Genomic DNA, 18,945 nt, shown 5'->3' on the forward strand with positions numbered 1-18,945 from the left:
TCTTTTTAACTTAATTTTTTTCTTCCTTCCATCAGGGATTAGAAAAATGTGCCTCTCCTATTCACTAATCTACAATTGCATGGACAAGCTTATTTGAATTCTTTTCTCCTCCCTACCAGTGATTTCATTGATATAGAGAATTTTCTCCTTCTATGACAAAGACATGGTACTGATACCTAAACCAGGTAGGTTGAAAACAGAGAAAGAAAATTATAGACCAATCTCCCTAATGAATATTGAGATCTTAAATAAGATATTAGCAAAAAGACTACAGAAAATCATCTCCAGGATAATACACTATGATCAAGTAGGATTTATACCAGGAATGCAGGGCTGGTTCAATATTAGGAAAACTATCAATATAATTGGCCATATTAATAACCAAATTAACAAAAACCATATGATCATCTCAATAGATGCAGAAAAAGCATTTGACAAAATCCAACATCCATTCATATTAAAAACACTTGAGAGTATAGGAATAAATGGAGTTTTCCTTAAAATAATCAGCAGCATCTATTATTTAAAACCATCAGTAAGCATCATATATAATGGAGATAAACTGCAACTACTCCCAATAAGATCTGGAGTGAAACAAGGTTGCCCACTATCACCATTACTATTTAATATTGTATTAGAAACGCTAGCTTTGGCAATGAGAGCTGAGAAAAAGATTAAAGGAATAAGAATAGGCAATGAGGAAACCAAATTATCACTCTTTGCTGACGATATGATGGTATACTTAGAGAACCCCAGAGATTCTATTAAAAAGTTATTAGAAATAATCCACAACTTTAGCAAAGTTGCTGGTTATAAAATAAATCCACATAAGTCATCAACATTCTTATATATCACTAACAAAATCCAACAGTCAGAGTTACAAAGAGAAATTCCATTTAAAGTAACTACTGATAATATAAAATATTTAGGAATCTATCTGCCAAGGGAAAATCAGAAACTTTATGAGCAAAATTACAGACCACTTTTCACACAAATTAAGTCTGATCTAACCAATTGGAAAAATATTAAATGCTCTTGGATAGGGCAAGCAAATATAATAAAGATGACAATATTACCTAAACTAATCTATTTATTTAGCGCTATACCAATCAGACTCCCAAAAAACTATTTTAATGACCTAGAAAAAATAACAACAAAGTTCATATGGAAAAACAAAAGGTCAAGAATTTCAAGGGAATTAATGAAAAAAAAATCAAATGATGGTGGCTTAGCTGTACCAGATCTAAAATTATATTATAGAGCAGCAGTTACCAAAACTATTTGGTATTGGCTAAGGAATAGATTAGTTGATCAGTGGAATAGATTAGGTTCAAGGGATAAAACAGTCAACAAATATAGCAACCTAGTCTTTGACAAACCCAAAGATCCCAGCTTTTGGGATAAGAACTTACTGTTTGATAAAAATTGCTGGGAAAATTGGAAACTAATATGGCAGAAACTAGGCATTGATCCATACTTAACGCCGTACACCAAGATAAGGTCAAAATGGGTTCATGACCTAGGCATAAAGAATGAAATTATTAATAAATTAGAGGAACATAGGATAGTTTACCTCTCAGACCTGTGGAAGGGGAAGGTCTTTATGACCAAAGCAGAACTAGAGATCATTACTGATCACAAAATAGAAAATTTCGATTATACCAAACTGAAAAGTTTTTGTACAAACAAAACTAATGCAGACAAGATTAGAAGGGAAGCAATAAACTGGGAAAATATTTTTACAGTCAAAGGTTCTGATAAAGGCCTCATTTCCAAAATATATAGAGAATTAACTCTAATTTATAAAAAATCAAGCCATTCTCCAATTGAAAAATGGTCAAAGGATATGAACAGACAATTCTCAGATGAAGAAATTGAAACTATTTCTAGTCATATGAAAAGATGCTCCAAGTCATTATTAATCAGAGAAATGCAAATTAAGACAACTCTAAGATACCACTACACACCTGTCAGATTGGCTAAGATGACAGGAAAAAATAATGATGATTGTTGGAGGGGATGCGGGAAAACTGGGACATTGATGCATTGTTGGTGGAGTTGTGAACGAATCCAACCATTTTGGAGAGTAGTTTGGAACTATGCTCAAAAAGTTATCAAACTGTGCATACCCTTTGATCCAGCAGTGTTACTACTGGGATTATATCCCAAAGAGATTATAAAGAAGGGAAAGGGACCTGTATGTGCACGAATGTTTGTGGCAGCCCTTTTTGTAGTGGCTAGAAACTGGAAACTGAATGGATGTCCATCAGTTGGAGAATGGCTGAATAAATTGTGGTATATGAAAATTATGGAATATTACTGTTCTGTAAGAAATGACCAACAGGATGATTTCAGAAAGGCCTGGAGAGACTTACACGAACTGATGTGGAGTGAAATGAGCAGGACCAGGAGATCATTATATACTTCAACAACAATACTATATGATGACCAGTTCTGATGGACCTAGCCATCCTCAGCAATGAGATCAACCAAATGATTTCCAATGGAGCAGTAATGAACTGAACCAGCTACACCCAGAGAAAGAACTCTGAGAGATGACTAAAAACCATTACTTTGAATTCCTAATCCCTATATTTATGCCCACCTGCATTTTTGATTTCCTTCACAAGCTAATTGTACAATATTTCAGAATCTGATTCTTTTTGTACAGCAAAATAACGGTTTGGTCATGTATACTTATTGTGTATCTAATTTATATTTTAATATATTTAACATCTGCTGGTCATCCTGCCATCTGGGGGACGGGGTGGGGGGTAAGAGGTGAAAAATTGGAACAAGAGGTTTGGCAATTGTCAATGCTGTAAAGTTACCCATACATATAACCTGTAAATAAAAGGCTATTAAAAAAAAAAAAAGATATAGAGAATTTTCAATAAGAAAACTCTCTCTCCTTTTAAAATTCAGTAGCTGTTCTATAATGTATAGTGTTAGAAAGCTGCCTGAGGCACTGAGAAATTATGTGACCCATCAAGAATCATATAGTTAGTGGATCAGAGACTGAATTTGAACTCAGGTCTTCATGATTTTAAGGTTAGCTTGCTATCTGAGCTTCTTCTCACATCTATAAATTGAAAATATTTTAAAATTATATATTTTAAAATAACAATAATTTCTTTTCTGTCCTTCCTCCATGTCCCCCAACTGAAAAGAGAAAAGAAAAAAAAAAACAGTAACACACATTGCATCTATATTTTAAAATAACACAGAGGGTATACACTAGTTAATTGTGATATTGCTAGGAAATGTCTGAAAATATAGTAAATAGTAAATAGTATGTAAGCTATGAGAATATGGGCAGGCTGACAGATTTTCCAAATCTATTTGTAAGTATCATCAAATAATAAGGATGATGACAATGAAGGTCATATAATTACTTCTCTTCATCTAGTGTAATACTGGTATATATCTGTTATATTGTTTACTTCTACAGGCCTGAGACTTTGTATTATTCATTTTTATTTTGAATGAACAAATTAATTGAGTGTATTTGATATAAATTGTGTCCCCTTTAATCTTTGGGGGGGGAGGGGGGAGAAGGATTGGAAAGGAATCTTTGGGGGAAGGGTAGTCCAGGGTTTCAAACCTTCCCAGCCTCTGGGAGAGTCTCCACCCTCCTATAGAGGAAACTCCCAGATAAGTAATCTCATTAAATTGGAAATCTCATCCTGGGTCATGGTCCTTTATTGAGTTGAAGATTAGTCCCTTGAACTGCTCCCCAGTTCAGAGCCAGGGAAAACTCAATATAACCAGGGACCTGTCAATCCATCAGTGCTAATTCCTAATCAGGAATGCCCACTGAATTGCTTCTCAGTATAAACCCATATTAGCAAAAGCCCTAACAGGAGTTTCCCCGCTGATGAAGATATTTCTCTTCTTAGCATAATAAACCTACTCTTTGCCACAAATCTCAAGCCTGTTATTTGCTGGGATTTGTGAATTCTTTCGCAAAGCCTGTGTACCACCCAAGGGGATCCCATTGTTGTCAGGAGGTTTTTCAACTCTCATTTCTCACACCTCAACATAATTGTCTACTGAATAGTCTCCTTGAAAACTTTGAAACTACAAATAACTATGTAATTACTGAATATTATTGAGCTCATAAGTACAAATCTTCAAAATCTTCATATATTTGTAAATCATGAATCCTTCCAGTACCTCTGTAGGTGGGTTGCTGATGCTTTCTGCTCAAAATAATAGTTTCTGATTTGCTACTTCTTACTGCTGAAGATCATGGAAGATGAAGGATTAACCAGTATGTCCATCAAAGGTGTTTTCAGATGATTCAGTATGTTAGCAGAAGAATACTGTAGGGATTTTTTTCTTTTTGTACTCTTTGTTATCTGTTCCTGAAAGATGTATTTTAAGTATTTTATTACCTTTAATTTCATAGTTCATGTGATAGCTAAATTTCATTAAATTACTTTGAAAAACTAAAAAGCACCTTAAATTTCAAATGTTAGAAAATTTGTCATAATCTATAATTCTTATTTAATTTCTTATAAATCCCCAACATCTACTATATGCTTGCAACATAGTAGGTAACTTAAAACATGCTTGTTGATTGGTCATTTGTCTGGATCTAGTTTTTACAATATGATAATATATATACAATGCCATGTTAAAAAAAAACCAAAACAAAACAAAACAAAAAAAACCTTGAACATAAGTTCAGGAAACCTGGGTTTGGATATTGGCTTGGCCACTTCGTACCTGCATGATGATAGGCCATTTGTTTAATATATATATATATGCTTCATTCTTGGAAGAGGATAAAAATACCTCCTCTGACTATATCATGGGATAATATGAAAAAAGCAATAGGTAAACGATAAGTAGTGTTCACATTTGAGTTTCTCTTAAAGCCAGTTCTTATTTTAACAAGGACTCAAGCTCGGTATTTTTACATATCAATGTCCTTCAGTGTCCTATGGCAATAATGGCCAAGAAGATAGAGCACTGGTCCTGAAGTCAGGAAAATCTGACTTCAAATTTAGTCTCAGATATTTACTAGATAATGTGACCCTGGGTCCCAGATATTGGGATAATAATAGCATTTACTTCACAAGGTTATTGAGAGGATCAAATAAGATATCTGTAAAAAGCACTTGGCACAGTGCCTGGTTCTCTCCTTACCTCTCTTCTCCGACTATAGCTAGTAAATTACTTTCTTTATCAACCAACCAATAAGCATTCAATAAGCACCAGCTGTATTTTTGGCACTCTGCTAGGTGCAGAGATAATAACAGTTAATGTTTATATTAGTAATGATAATTTAAGCTAATATTTATATAATATTTACTCTGTATGGGGTATTATGCTAAGTGCTTCACAATTATTTTCTCATTTGATCCTCACAATAGCCTTGGAACATAGATACTGTTATTCTTATTTTACAGTTAAGAAAACTGAGGTAAAAAGAGGTTAAGTGGCTTGTCCTGAATTATACAGGTAGTAAGTATCTGTGGCTGGATTTGAACTATTCCTAACTCCAGATCCAGGGCTATCCATTGCAACACCTAGTTGATTTCCAAATACAAAAGTGAATAAATAAGTCTTCACCATCAAAGATAGTGTATTCTATTAGGGAAATGTATGTTCTCAAGTAAGGAAATACAGGATATATGCAGAAATTCATACTAATTTAGTGAGGTTGAGGGACGCTAACATCTGTGGGTATTAGGATAAACCTCTTGAAGGAGATGATTCTAGAGCTAACCTTGAAGGTAATTAGGATTTTAAAAGAGGCAGATGAAGAGGAAGATTGTTCAAGGCATCAGGGATAGCCTGTACAAAGGCATGGAATCAAGAGGTAGAATGTTTTGTTTGAGGAAAACAACAAGAAGTTCAGTTTCAATGAGGCAGAAAGGGGTGTGAAGAAGGAATAATGTATATCAACCTGAAGGATAGGTTCTAGCAGTTTGGAAATAGTTTTCAAAGCCAAAGAGAGGAGTTTGCATTTTAACTTTAAGACAATGAAGAGCTATTAAAGTTTATTGACCTGGTCAGATTTGCCCTTTAAGAAAATTACTTTGTGAGAATATGTTTGGAGAGGGAAGAAGCTAGCTGTAAGAAGCGAATTAAGAAACTATTATAAATAGTCCAGGTGAGAGGTAGACTAGGATGGTTGCTGTAGGTAGTCAGTGTTAGTCAATTACTATGTATAAGGTACCACTAAGCCCTGGAAGTATAAAGAGTGGCAAAAGACAATTCCTGCTTTTTAGGAACTCAGTCGAATTGGGGAGATAAAGAGCAAAAAAAAACCTTTGTACAGTCTCTATACAGGATAATATGGAGATGATCAACAGAGGGACTTGCTGTTGTTCAGCTGTTTTTCTATTATATCTGACCCCACTTGGAGTGTTCCTGGGAAAGATACTGGAGTGGTTTGTCACTGCTCATTTTAGAGATGAAAACTGAGGCAAACAGGGTTGAGTGATTTGGTCAGGATAACGGCTAATAAGTATCTGAGGCTGGATTTAGAACTCAGGTCTCCCTGACTCCAAGCCCAGTGTTCTACCCACTATGCAATGGAGGAAAGGCACTAGAATTAAAGGAGATCAGAAAAGCTTTTTGTAGAAGGTGATATTTTAATTGGAATTTGAAGGAATCCAGAGAAATTAGGAGGTTGAGATGAGGAGGGAAAGACCAGACATGGGAGCAGTGAAAATGCTTGTTCAGGACATAGAGTGTTTTCTTTTATGAACAGCAAGGAGGTCAGTGTGACTGGATTGCAGAGACTTGAGGAGACTGGAAGATATAAAGTGTAAAAGAACCATTAAAATAGGAGGGGATACTCTTTAAAGGGCTTTGAATACCAAACATGATTTTGTGTTTGGTCTTAGAGGTGATAGAAAGCCACTGGAGTTTATTGAATGGATAATGTGTTCATAACTACACTTTAGGAAGATCACTTTGGTAGCTGAGTGGAGGATAGATTGGAATGGGGAAGGAAGGGAATGGGAAGGATGGGAAAGGCCAGGAGACCAACCAGCAATTTCATACCCCAAAGTTTTCAATTTCAATAATCTAGTCTTGAAGTGATGAGAGCTGCATCAGGGTTGTAAAGAGTATAGATATATAGAGAAAGTATATGAGTATTATGAAGGCAAAATTGATGGGTCTTGGCAGTAGACAGGAAATGGGAGTGGAGGGTAGCGTCAGAGGTAGTGAAAAGCTGAGGATGGTATCTAAGTTGTGAACCTAGGTGATGAGAGGGTGATGACTTTCCCTCAACAAGTCATAATAAAATTAGGAAAGGGGGAGTTTAGGGGAAAATTAATAAATTTAATTTTGGATATGTTGAGCTTAAGTTATTTACAAGATATCTTATTCAATATGTCTATAAAATATCCAGTTAAAGATGTTCAATAAAGAGTTGAGACATGCAAGTCATTAGAGAAGTTAGGGATAAAATAAAAAAGATTTGAGAATCATAAGTATAGAAGTGATAATTGAATCAGTGGGAACTGATGAGATCATGAAATAAAATAATAGAGAGGTAGAAGAGAAAGGGGTCTAGGACAGAGACCTTTGGGACACAAAATGTTCGTAGGCATGAAACTTGAGCAAAAGAGTTTGAAGAAGAATAATGAATTAGTCTGACAATGTCAGACAAGTCACACAACTGTCAGATAAGAACCAAGAGAGAGCAGTGTCATGAAACCTAAAGAGAAGAGAGAATCAAGAAGGTAATTAACAGGTTAAAGAGAGGTTTAAAAAAAAGGGCATTAGATTTGGCAACTCAACACTTAGTGCAGTGCCAAGCACATAATAGATGATCAGACCTAGATTATGGTTGTTTGGCACCAAATGATGGCAGGTACAAAAAGTTGGGGTTCAGTCATGTGAAGAATTCACTATGGCCATTCTCTCTGACAAAACAGATTTATTTAGAGGAATAGATTACAGACAAAATGAAGGGATACAGTAGAACTAAGAAGGGTAAATATGAAATAGAATGGGAGAGCATATGAAAGAAGATTCCTCAATGGAACTCACAATTATCCAATAGGAAGGAAGCACCCCATGAGGTTGGGGCATGCCCTTAGCTGGCAGGCTAAATCCTGAAGGTACTTAGCACTAAAAGAATTAAGTAGCTGTAAGAAAGAGAAATGAGGTTGGGAAGAATACTGGAGTTAGGAAAGATACCATATAGCATGGGGGAAGGGGAAAGGGAACAACACCACAATTGTAAGACCATTTGAAGCAGACTAAGTTCTAAAAGGATTTAGCAAAGAACCAGAAGCAAGAGGATAAATTTATAGGAAAAGTTAGAGAGGCCAGAGTTTCATGTTACTTATTTGCTGATTTTATGGCTTACAGGTAGATTTGAGGGTGGTCTATTCATTATTGTCTCAGGAACTTGGTTTCACTGACCAACAGATTTTCTATCTGACAGTCAACAATGTTTGTTGTATGTATATACTATAATATTCCTAAGACCAAGAGACTTTAGAATCATTGACAGACATATTGTTAGAACAATAGTTCTCTAAGGTCAAGGGACCACAGGATTACTGCTATATTTCCCCTGGAAGCTGCACCCCATCATTCCTCACTCTTTTAATTCGTTAAAGAAATATTTTGAAAAGTGAATTGGGGTCCCTAAACAGAAGAGGCTCTATCAGACCAACACTGAAATATTAGGGACCAAATGTTGGAATACTTGTTAACTAGTATCCAGAAGCTGAGAGTGAAATACAATGGTCTGTGGGGTTGGAGTATTACAGAGATAAGCTGAAGCCAAAATTTGGTGATATCATAGGGGTACAAAGTTAGTCACCAGGGTACACTAACAAAGATTAGCACAAAGTCAGTTTGCACCTTACTGGGGACCTACTCAGATACAGGGCAGAATTTTTCTGGGGTCTGTTCACCCTAATAATCAGTTCCTGTTCCAAACAAATGGGACCCAAAGTCCTTTGGGATATGGATGATGATCTCACCATCTGAAACTACTTCCTGATGGGAATGGATGTGGAGCTCATTTGGAGGGATGGGCCAGGAAGGTGATTGAAGTGAGTTATCGAGTGAATTCTGAATTATATCCCTGAAGCTGGTCAATAAAGTTGTCTAGTGCTGGTCATTTGAAAGTGAATTAATCAAAATCTAGAAGAAAACAAACATTATAGACAGAGGTTAGGGACAGTAGCATTGCAAATAGCAAAGGGGTCGCTTAAGTAGTCAAGGACACATGTGCCAAAGTATTTAAAAAACTGACCAAAAATACTTTAAGTCACACTGCATGAGAATAGCAGCAGGGTCTTACAAAAGTTTGCATCAATAGTTATATATTAATAATATGACTAGGCCAAATATTCAGCTACCCAGTGATGGAAAAGTAATTTACTTAATGACCACAAATTTTCAGATAGAAAACAGAAAGATTTACACTTGCATTTTGCTCATGGCTTTTAATGGTCATGGTCAGCTTAAAGCCTAAAATTTACTTGCTCTGAATAAGTGATGTGATATAAGAGATATGGAAGGTTTGAGGAAGTGGGAATAATTCCTATAGAAAGGAACACAATTTTGGGAATCAAATTAGAAGGATCTGACTTCAAGTTGAGCTCAAAAGCTGTCCTTCAAACTCCTTTTACTGAGATGAACAAACCTCCACCTTCTGAAGTTCTATGGCATTTCTCCAGGATGGCAGGTTTTATTGGTGCTCATCCATACCTGGATTCAAACTCGAGAAATAATATTAGTTATAATTTCCCCACATTTTCTTTCAAATAACCCAATCTCATATCAGAGGCTTTAGATCTAAAAAGAAAAAAAGCTTATAAATTATTGTGCTTTAATGCACTTAATAAATATTAGAGAATTTTCTGAATGGGTTTTGAAATATCCATTTTCAGAGAATTTACAGTTAACCAGAAATCTAACAAACTTCTTTTAGAAGTTCCTTTAATTTCTAAGCAGTAGAATCTTGATACAGCATCTTATCATAAATGATTTTGCTCTTAAAACAACCACCACAGATTTGAAAAATAAAAACTAATATTCAGTTATTAATGCTGTGTAAACATAGACTATCTCTTCCAGCATGGGGAGTGGGAGACAGAGAAGAGCTGAGCAGAATGGGATTCTTTCCACCTCCCCCAAAAATTAGTGAAGTGGGAGAAGGACTCAGACCAGGCTAGGAGCAATATACCCGGTAAGAGAAGAGCGGACTACACCTTTATTTATAAGGATACCAACTGATCTAAAATAAAACTAATATAATTTTCAGTATTTTTTCTTTTTTTTTTAAACACATATTGCTTTATGAATCATGTGGAGAGAGAAAAATCAGGGCAAGAGGGAAAAACCATGAGAGAGATTAAAAAAATAAAACAGAAAAAAGAAGTGAATATAGCATGTGTTGATTTTCATTCTCTCTCCTCTTTTTCTGGGTACAGATGGCATTTTCTATCCAAAGTCTATTGAAATTGCTTTGAATCATTGCACCACTGTCTTTCATAGTTGATCATCACGCATTCTTGCTGTTATTGTGTACAATGTATTACTGGTTCTGCTTGTTTCACTCAGCATACAATATAATTTTCAATCCTAAATTTTAGACTACACCTGTATTTTCTTTCTTGTATGGGAATTTCACATTCTATACGAAGCTCATCTCATTAAGCTTATGACCTTCCTAACTGCTAGAAAGAATGGGCTAACAGATCCAAGCATAAAAGCTATGTATGACAGTCTTCACTGCATCAAATAATTCAAGAGGATAATTTATCTCAGTACTACAATCTCAGAAAGAACTCAAGACTCAATATCTACTGAGAAGATTCAGCTAATAGTTTATTTATTTATTTATTTTTGGTTAAAAAACAAGACAATTCTAAAATTCAGAACATAGGTAATAACTAAATAATTTTGAGTGAAAACTTCACAAACAGAGAAGTCAGGGGGAGAGCATGACCACTTATGTTCTAAAACAAAAGAAAGCGGGAGTTGTAATGGGCCAGAATTCTGGAGAAATGTACTTGAAACAAGGATTCTTAAAAGGTGTTAACTCAGTGGAATTGATAAGACAATGGTTATCTAGTTTAGCATGTGAGTTTTCTAGTTCAGTATGATTGATTTAATCTTACAACAAATAATGGTTCCCTAGTGATATAATGATTGGTTTATACTCAGTATACTGTAATGATGTAATTGTAATAGATCATATAAACTGGGACAAACTCAGCCAGAGAGAAACTCAGAGAAGACCTCTAGAGGACTGGCAGCTGGAGCTCAAGCTCTCAGACTTGAAGAAAGACATTCCATCTTCATCAGGCTTGTGGTGGCTCTCCTACTTCCCCCTTCTCAGTGGTTGGGCCTATCTGAAGGGCTTCCAGAAAGCTAGCCTGGGCCCCAGGCAAGGAGACAGACTGTGAAGGAGACAATAAAGACTTTTGGACTTTATCCCTGACTGTTTTCTTGGTAATTACTCTGCTAAAATGAAGGCTGGTCCTAAGACCTCCAGAAAGCTAACTAGAACATTACATGTTGGCGCCCAACATGGGGCATAAGAAGCATAAGAATTTCAAGAAGAACCAGAGCTGTTTGTGAGAAGGATCCTTCCAGAATTAAGGAAGAAGAGCCCTGGTAAGACTTTTTTAGTGGGGGTAATTAAATGGGCCAACACATCAAAGGGCCAAGCCAGGAGACTGACGAGAGACTAATGCCTGTTCTGACTATAGTCCTCTTCTCCATTTGAAAGTTTGCCTCCATCAACACCTGCTCCAACCATCCAGAAGTGATAGTGTTGCTTATATTCCTCAGTGTGCGGACCATGTTGTGGGGGGAAATAACAACAAAAAACAAAAAAACGGGGAATTGTCAAGGGACAGGTCAATTCTCTGAGAGCCTCCACTGCTGTTAATCATAACATCTGAAGAAGTTGCAAGGCAGCCTTTGCTGACACAGGTGTTGCAGACTGGGAATGAGATAAACTGGAGGCAGAGGGAAGAGGAGAGAGGTTAGACAATGCAAAGGCCTCTCAGTCAGTGAGGTCAGAGAACAGCAACTGCCTCTCAGTCTCCTTGTATCATCCTCTCACAAGAGTCTGGGTTGGATCTCCAGCAGCCACTGTTAGGTGGCTCCCGTATATTCCAACACACATATCTAGCAGGCTTAATGGAATTTTAAAACATAATTCATTACATTTTACAATTGCATAATATACAAATTTAGAAAGCAACCTAACACCCTAAAAACCTTTTATCTAATTAGAAGATACAAACATGTGACTCAGTGTTTGCTTAAAATCAAATCAAATACAGATTTAAATTTCCAATAGTAACATTTCAATATTTGCACATGGGTTTCTAAGATCTTATACCAGAATAAACAAGTTCACAATTTTAGCACACACTAGTTAATAGTAATTATTTATATAGTATATAGAGATTACCTATATAGCATATATATAGATATATTTATATCTATATATATATTAGCTATATAGTAACATATAATAATTACTAGTTAATAGTAATTATCTCATACAATTTCAGAATCAAAATTCCAATTTAAACACACACAACCCCAACATTTAAAGTGGCAGAAAACTGCCCTTTCAAGTCCATCTAGCCAATTCAGCCTTTTGCAGTTAGGGTTGAAGAGAAAGAGAGTGCAGGATAGTTGAGCATAGACACACACATACATATATAGACAAGGAAAGGGAACATGCAGAATTCCCATTTCTATAGCAAGGGCTATAAGGGAAAGATTTAAGAAATTAGGGGACCATGGAGAAGAGTCTGAGAATTTTGGACCTAGGTGTCTGGCTGGGAGAGGAGCTATATCAAAAATGTTGGAATACCAGCATAAACTCCAGAAGAATCCAGGTTAGCCAGGACAGATTTCACAACCTTCTCTAAGGGAGAAGCACTGAGAGAAGGCTTTTTTATTTCTGCAGCTTTTTTCCCAAGCCTTTTAGCACTGCAGAAGGCTTTTAGTTACAAGCCAAATTTCAGTTCTATTATTACAGAAATAACCATTACTTATCATTAGTATTTACTAAGTTTCATAGCAAATGTGTTTCCCTTTTGAGTCAGTTAAGAACAAGTCAGTTAATGCCAAACAACTTAATGATTAATCTCAAAACCCCCAGAATCTTCTAAAATATTTTAGCAGTTCTATAATTTTAATTATTTTTATAGACCCAAATAGCTCATCATGAGGATAAAGTTTTAATTCTACAACTAAAATGTGTTTTGTTTTGTTTTGCTGGGGTTAAGTGACTTGCCCAGGTTCACACAGCTAGGAAGTGTTAAGTGTCTGAGGCCAGATTTGAACTCAGGTCCTCCTGACTTCAGGGCTGGTGTTCTATCCACTGTATCACTTAGCTGCCCCAACTAAACTGTTTCTTACTTAAAAGAGAGAACTGCCTTTCTCACCATGTGGCAAGGATTTGTCCTGGAAACTTAAGACTTAGTAATTTATCATTATCATAACTAATTCAGTCACTAAAATTCCACCAATGATGAATGGTCATTGTGATTTTTTAGGGATGAGTTAGTAATGGTAATTTTAGAAAGTCAATATTAGAGCATCAGAAATGGCAACTTTCTAGGGAGAACTCAACTACAATAAAATCTGGAATTTCAATTGCAAATCCATTCTGCATTTGCTCTTTTAGTAGAACTCCTTCCTGTATACTTGGGGTCTTGAGAGGATTTTAGGACTTGGAAGTTGGGGACATAGGAGGTACCCATCTACAAAGAAACTGAGGCTGACTCTAGGATATAGGGAGAAGGTTTGGGTTAACCTACCATATATCGCAGAGGCTGGATATAACCACAAACTGCAGAGATCTTTAATCAAGGCAGTGATTTAATCAGAACAGTCTTGGACCTTGAATCTTTCCTTCAATGACAGAAGCTTAACTTAAGAAAGATTCAGGTTAGTTTGAGTTGCAAAGACAAGGCAAAATGTCTGGGACTGGCAAAAAATTGAAGCACAGAGACAGAAAAAAAAAACACATTAAAAAAAAATCTTAGATGGACAGACATTACACTATTTCCCTTTGCAATATTGGGGACTCAAAGACCTCTAAAAACCCAAAATCCTATCCTCAAGCATAGAGGAGTGGCTATATGTATTTTACTGAACTATTTTGAGGTCCATTACTCAATACCTAGTAAGCAAAGTGGTTTCCAGCTGTTGACATCCCTGTTTTAGATGAGGAATAGGAAAAAAATTGGGGTTTGCATATCTTACCTTTTTTTCAAGAAGTCAAAGCTTTTGAGCACCAGATGATATGATCTATATTATGGGATTTGGCACTAAATGATGACAGGAACCAAAAGTTGGGGTTCATAGGTAGCTATAAAGAGTTAGGTAGCTATAAAGAGAAGTGGGTTTGGGAAGCATAGTGAAGTTAGGGGAGATACCACATGGCATGGGGGAAAGGGAAAAGGAAAGACACCACAATTATAAGGCTAATTGAAGCAGGATAAGTTCCAAAAGGATTTAGCAAAGAACCAGGAACAAGAGGATAAATTTATAGGAAAAGTTCAATTAAAGCTTCATGTTATTTGTTTGCTAATTTTATGACTTACAAGTAGATTTGAGGGGTGGTCTATTCATTATTGTCTCAGGAACTTGTTTTCATTGACCAACAAATTGTCTATCTGTAGTCAACAATGTTTGTAGACTATACTATACTATATTCCTAAGACCAAGAGACTTTAGAATCACTGACAGACAGATTTTTAGAACCATAGCATTCTAAGACAAAAGACCTCAGGATTACTGCTACATTTCCCCTATAAGCTGTTCCACATCAGTAGGTATTTAATAAATATTTATTGACAGATTGAAAAGGAGAAAAGGAAAGGAGAAGAAAAGAAGAGAGGAAGTTAGAGGTGGGGGCAGAAGAAAGGAATGAAAAGAGAGAGAGAGAGAGTGAGGAGCTTTGCTGCCCAAAAGAAACTGGCCACTTGGTTCCTCAGGGGGACAACTACTAATCACAGATTATTGACTGTTGTTTGTCCTTAATTCTTGAAGAAAACCATGATATCAGGAAAATGATTTCATAACTTGTAAGTGAATTGGACTAAAGTGAGGCAGAGCTGAGCAAAGTCATGAGTCTCATTCCTCTGAAGCCATCTGGTTCTATTGGTAAAATATAGATCAGAAGTTGACCTTGGACTCAGTGGGAGATTTTGGACTTTTTATGCTAAGGTCTTTCCTAGGTCTCAGTTTGTTTGAAGCAATACCCATTCAGTGATCTCAGATATATGAGAAAGGAGAATAGCCTTTTACCTAGTCAAAAAGAAATCAGTCTGGGAGGGGAAGACTCAGGGCTTTTGGTAGAAACAGAAATAATTGCTATTTACAATCAATGTGTTATCATGCTACTTCTCCTTCTGCCCTTCATCCCCAAACTCTAGCTTCATCATGATCTCTAATTGTTCGACCCCTTAATTATTTTCAAGTTATCTCTTCTCCTTTCCCCATCTTGACTGCTTAGTGAAACCATTGAACTCTATGCTCTTCTGTTGTCTTGAACCTCTTAATCCTATATCTCATTGCCAATCCTTGTCCTGCCAAGCTTCAGCCTCAAATTACCATCTTCTACCTTTGCTCCTACTCACATGCTATTTAGTGAAGCTGGAAAAAAAAAATCACAAAACTGCTGACTTATTCCACTACAAAATTTATGATGCATAATCTCAACTGGACCTTCACTGGTGTATGGCAATCTTTCTACACATTACTAATTGCCTCACTATCCACTTACTCAGCAGCTCTTTTAAACCTTTTCATTCCTCCTTAAACCTTCCATATCTCTTCCTCTTCCCATCCTCTCAACTGAGAACTTTATCTCATATTTTACAGAGAAAAATAGAGACAATTTGCCATGAATCCCTTCTCTCCCTCATCTCATATCAATCAGATGCTTTCTGCCACTATTTCCTCTTTCATTCCTATGTCACAAAAAGAGATGGCTCTACCTCTTATCAAGGCAAACACCTCTACATGAATAAGCAGTCCCATCCTTTTTTCTCCAGTAAATTATCTCCCTTATTTTCAATCTCTCCCTATGTTTACTATCTCTCCTTCTCTACTGCCTACAAACATGTCTATAATTCCCCCATCCTCAAAAATCTATCACTTGATTCATTTTCCTTTTTGCAGTTAAACTTCTTGAGAAGACCATCTGTCCCAAAACTTCTTGAGAAGACCATCTGTCCCAGGGGATTTACTTCCTTTCCTTTCACTGTCTTCTTCCTCCTCTATAGTCTGATCATTCTACCAAAGCTGCTATCACCAAAGTTATTAACAATCTCTTAATTCAGTCAATCAGTCAATTGTTGTTATTTTTTGTTGTTTGTGATTGTTGTTTGACTTTCATTTTTGGAGAGACATCATGACATCAGAAAGGTGATGTCATGACTTGCAAGTGAATTACATAGTTCATAAACATAAAAGTTGAGTATTTATGGATGATAACAAAATCAATGGCCATCTGTGTGTGTCTGATATGAGGCAGAGGAATAGTTTATGGGAAATGAGAAAGTTAATTAGCTGAAAGGTAGAATGTTTGTGGAAGTATCAATATATATGTTGAAGTTCCCTAGTATGAAGACAGAAATTGAGGAGAAAGGAAAGATGGGGAATGTCCTGAAGGTTTTTGTTCAACAACTATAGGAATTTGGGTTGGGTGATAGATATGGATTGAATGAAATTCAAAGACAGAGACATTCCTGAAAGATGGTGATAGGGAGAGAATATGGAAGTGGCAATGGAGCACAAGGGATATTCTAATTTTCCCTCCTCAATCAGTGGGTCAGAGAAAATAAGTGGAAGTGCTACCAGTGCTGGAAAAGATAGTCATAGAGGTTGCTTTCCCAGAAAAGAGTTAGGTCTCACAGTGAAGAGAATGAAGGGTATGTAGGCTAGAGAGATTGATGAAATGGAATTGATATGAATGGGATCTAACTTATGAATTTGCTAAGAGCTCTTCTTCCAAGTTGTTAATTCATTATTAATAATAGCCAATGGATCCACTTGTCCATAAATGGTTTTGGTACTTGATTTAAAAATATAGTTCTTTGAAATTAATGCTTCTGTCCTTACACCACCATGAACAACTAAATTCACTGACAAACAGCTGCAGAATTAAAATTTCATTAAAATTAAAATAAATCAACCTGTTTTTGATCAACTTCCTTCTCTTTATTCTTTGAGCTTAGTGTTTCAATTTGTTTCTTTTTTTCCTTTTTGAAACCCTTGTATTTCTGTCTTTCTATTTGCTTCTAAGATCTGAGTAATCTCAACAAGCTCTTGAGGGTCATCTATAATGGGACCCGGGGAAAGGCAAATGGCCAATGCAGATGATGCTCTCTGCACATAGGCAATCACCAGAATGTTTGTAGGAAGTAAAAAATGAAACAGTGCTTCATAATGTCACTCACCACTCATGGAAATTACTTTCCCTAACTGTTTCTCTGTCTTTTTCTCTTCTGCTGGCTGATTTATTAGCACATTTTCATTTGTTTTTAGTAGACTCACAACTTCTTTGTCATCACTGGGAAGGTCATGAATCCTTGAAGTCTCTCCCACTTGGAGAGAGTTGTCATTTGTAAAATCAAAGAATATAAACTTTTTCATCTTTTTAAGTTTCTCTTGTCAGAGTGTTGTGTATAGATCTAAAATTAAAAAAAAAAAGAAGTAAATAGACTGAGTAATTTCTCATTCTTCAGGAACATATAAAATGAATCATAGCAGACCTGGCTAAGAGCAAGATTTGAAACATAAGGTACCAATTAATAATAACTGTTATGAGATTTATTACTAGCAAAACTGAAGTCTTGGGTTTGAAAAATTTTCCGTGGGGGAGGGAAAAAAAATCCAATGAATCATACTGAAGAAAATGAAGGAAGAAGCTGTTTAAACCAAGACTACATTTCATGATATTCTTAAGGGATTCCCAGGCTTCTTTGTTGTTGTTCTTCAATCATATCTGATTCTTCATGACCAATGTGGAGTAGCAAAACTCCTGGAACAGTTTGCCATTTCTTTCTCCAACTCATTTTGCAGATAAGGCAAATGAGGCAAACAAGGTTAAAATGAGTTGCCCAGGATCATACAGTTAGTTAATTGTCTGAAACAAATTTTAGAAACTGATAAAATGGTAGCTGTAGACAGGAATTATTGTTTTCTGAAGGGGGAGGAGAAACGCATAAATGTGTTTCACACCAATTCTTGTTGTTCATATATATAAGAACTTCATTAAGAAAGCTTAGTAGAATCACAGAACAATAGAGATAGGAGAGAGATTAAAAGATTGGTAGAAAGGGTTAAGAGAACTGGAAGGAAGAGTGAATGATTTTGTGAAGTTAGTGCCTGTATAGTATTGCTCAGAAGGCAGTGATCAGTTGGTTATTTTCACTAAAAAAATCCTTTTAAGAGATTTGGGTTCTCTGTATACATTTTTAGAAAATGATTTTGTATGTGTGTGTGTGTGTGTGTGTGTGTATTGCATATATAAATGTTTTAGGGATGTTCTTGCCAAAATTGTTTGTCAATCTTTCTTAAAAACAGACTTCAGGTTTTTATAGAGAGAGATAAATTGGCATCTAGGTGGTATAGTGTTTAGAACATTGGGTTTGGAATTAGGAAGATTCATCTTGATAACTTCAAATCTGTTTCTTAGACATTTGCTATCTGTATAATCCTGATTAATCTTGTTTGCCTCAGTTCCTCATCTGTAAAATGAGCTAAAGAAGGAAATGACAAACACTCCAATATTTTTGCCAAGAAAACTCCCAAATGAGGTCACAAAGACTTGAACACAATTGAAACGACTCAACAATAATAACAAATATATAGATAATACCTCAAAGAATATAATGTTTGGGCCATTACTAAAAATAGAACTGGCAAGGACAACCTCCAATGTCCTAGGGAATATTGCCTATATTT

At 35.9% G+C, this 18,945-nt stretch overlaps 1 protein-coding gene across 1 annotated transcript in view; it reads right to left on the reverse strand.

Moving 5' to 3' along the window:
* BEND6 (BEN domain containing 6) overlaps positions 1 to 17,631 on the reverse strand; it is a 43,434-nt gene extending 25,803 nt beyond the window's left edge. Inside the window, 4 exon segments of the mRNA XM_012550179.2 lie at positions 4,234 to 4,367; positions 17,172 to 17,234; positions 17,236 to 17,315; positions 17,436 to 17,631. Coding sequence (XP_012405633.2) covers positions 4,234 to 4,367; positions 17,172 to 17,234; positions 17,236 to 17,315; positions 17,436 to 17,631 — 473 coding nt within the window.
* Positions 17,632 to 18,945: the final 1,314 nt, after the last annotated feature.

Source organism: Sarcophilus harrisii, chromosome 4, assembly GCF_902635505.1.
Source record: "Sarcophilus harrisii chromosome 4, mSarHar1.11, whole genome shotgun sequence".
NCBI lineage: Eukaryota > Metazoa > Chordata > Mammalia > Dasyuromorphia > Dasyuridae > Sarcophilus > Sarcophilus harrisii.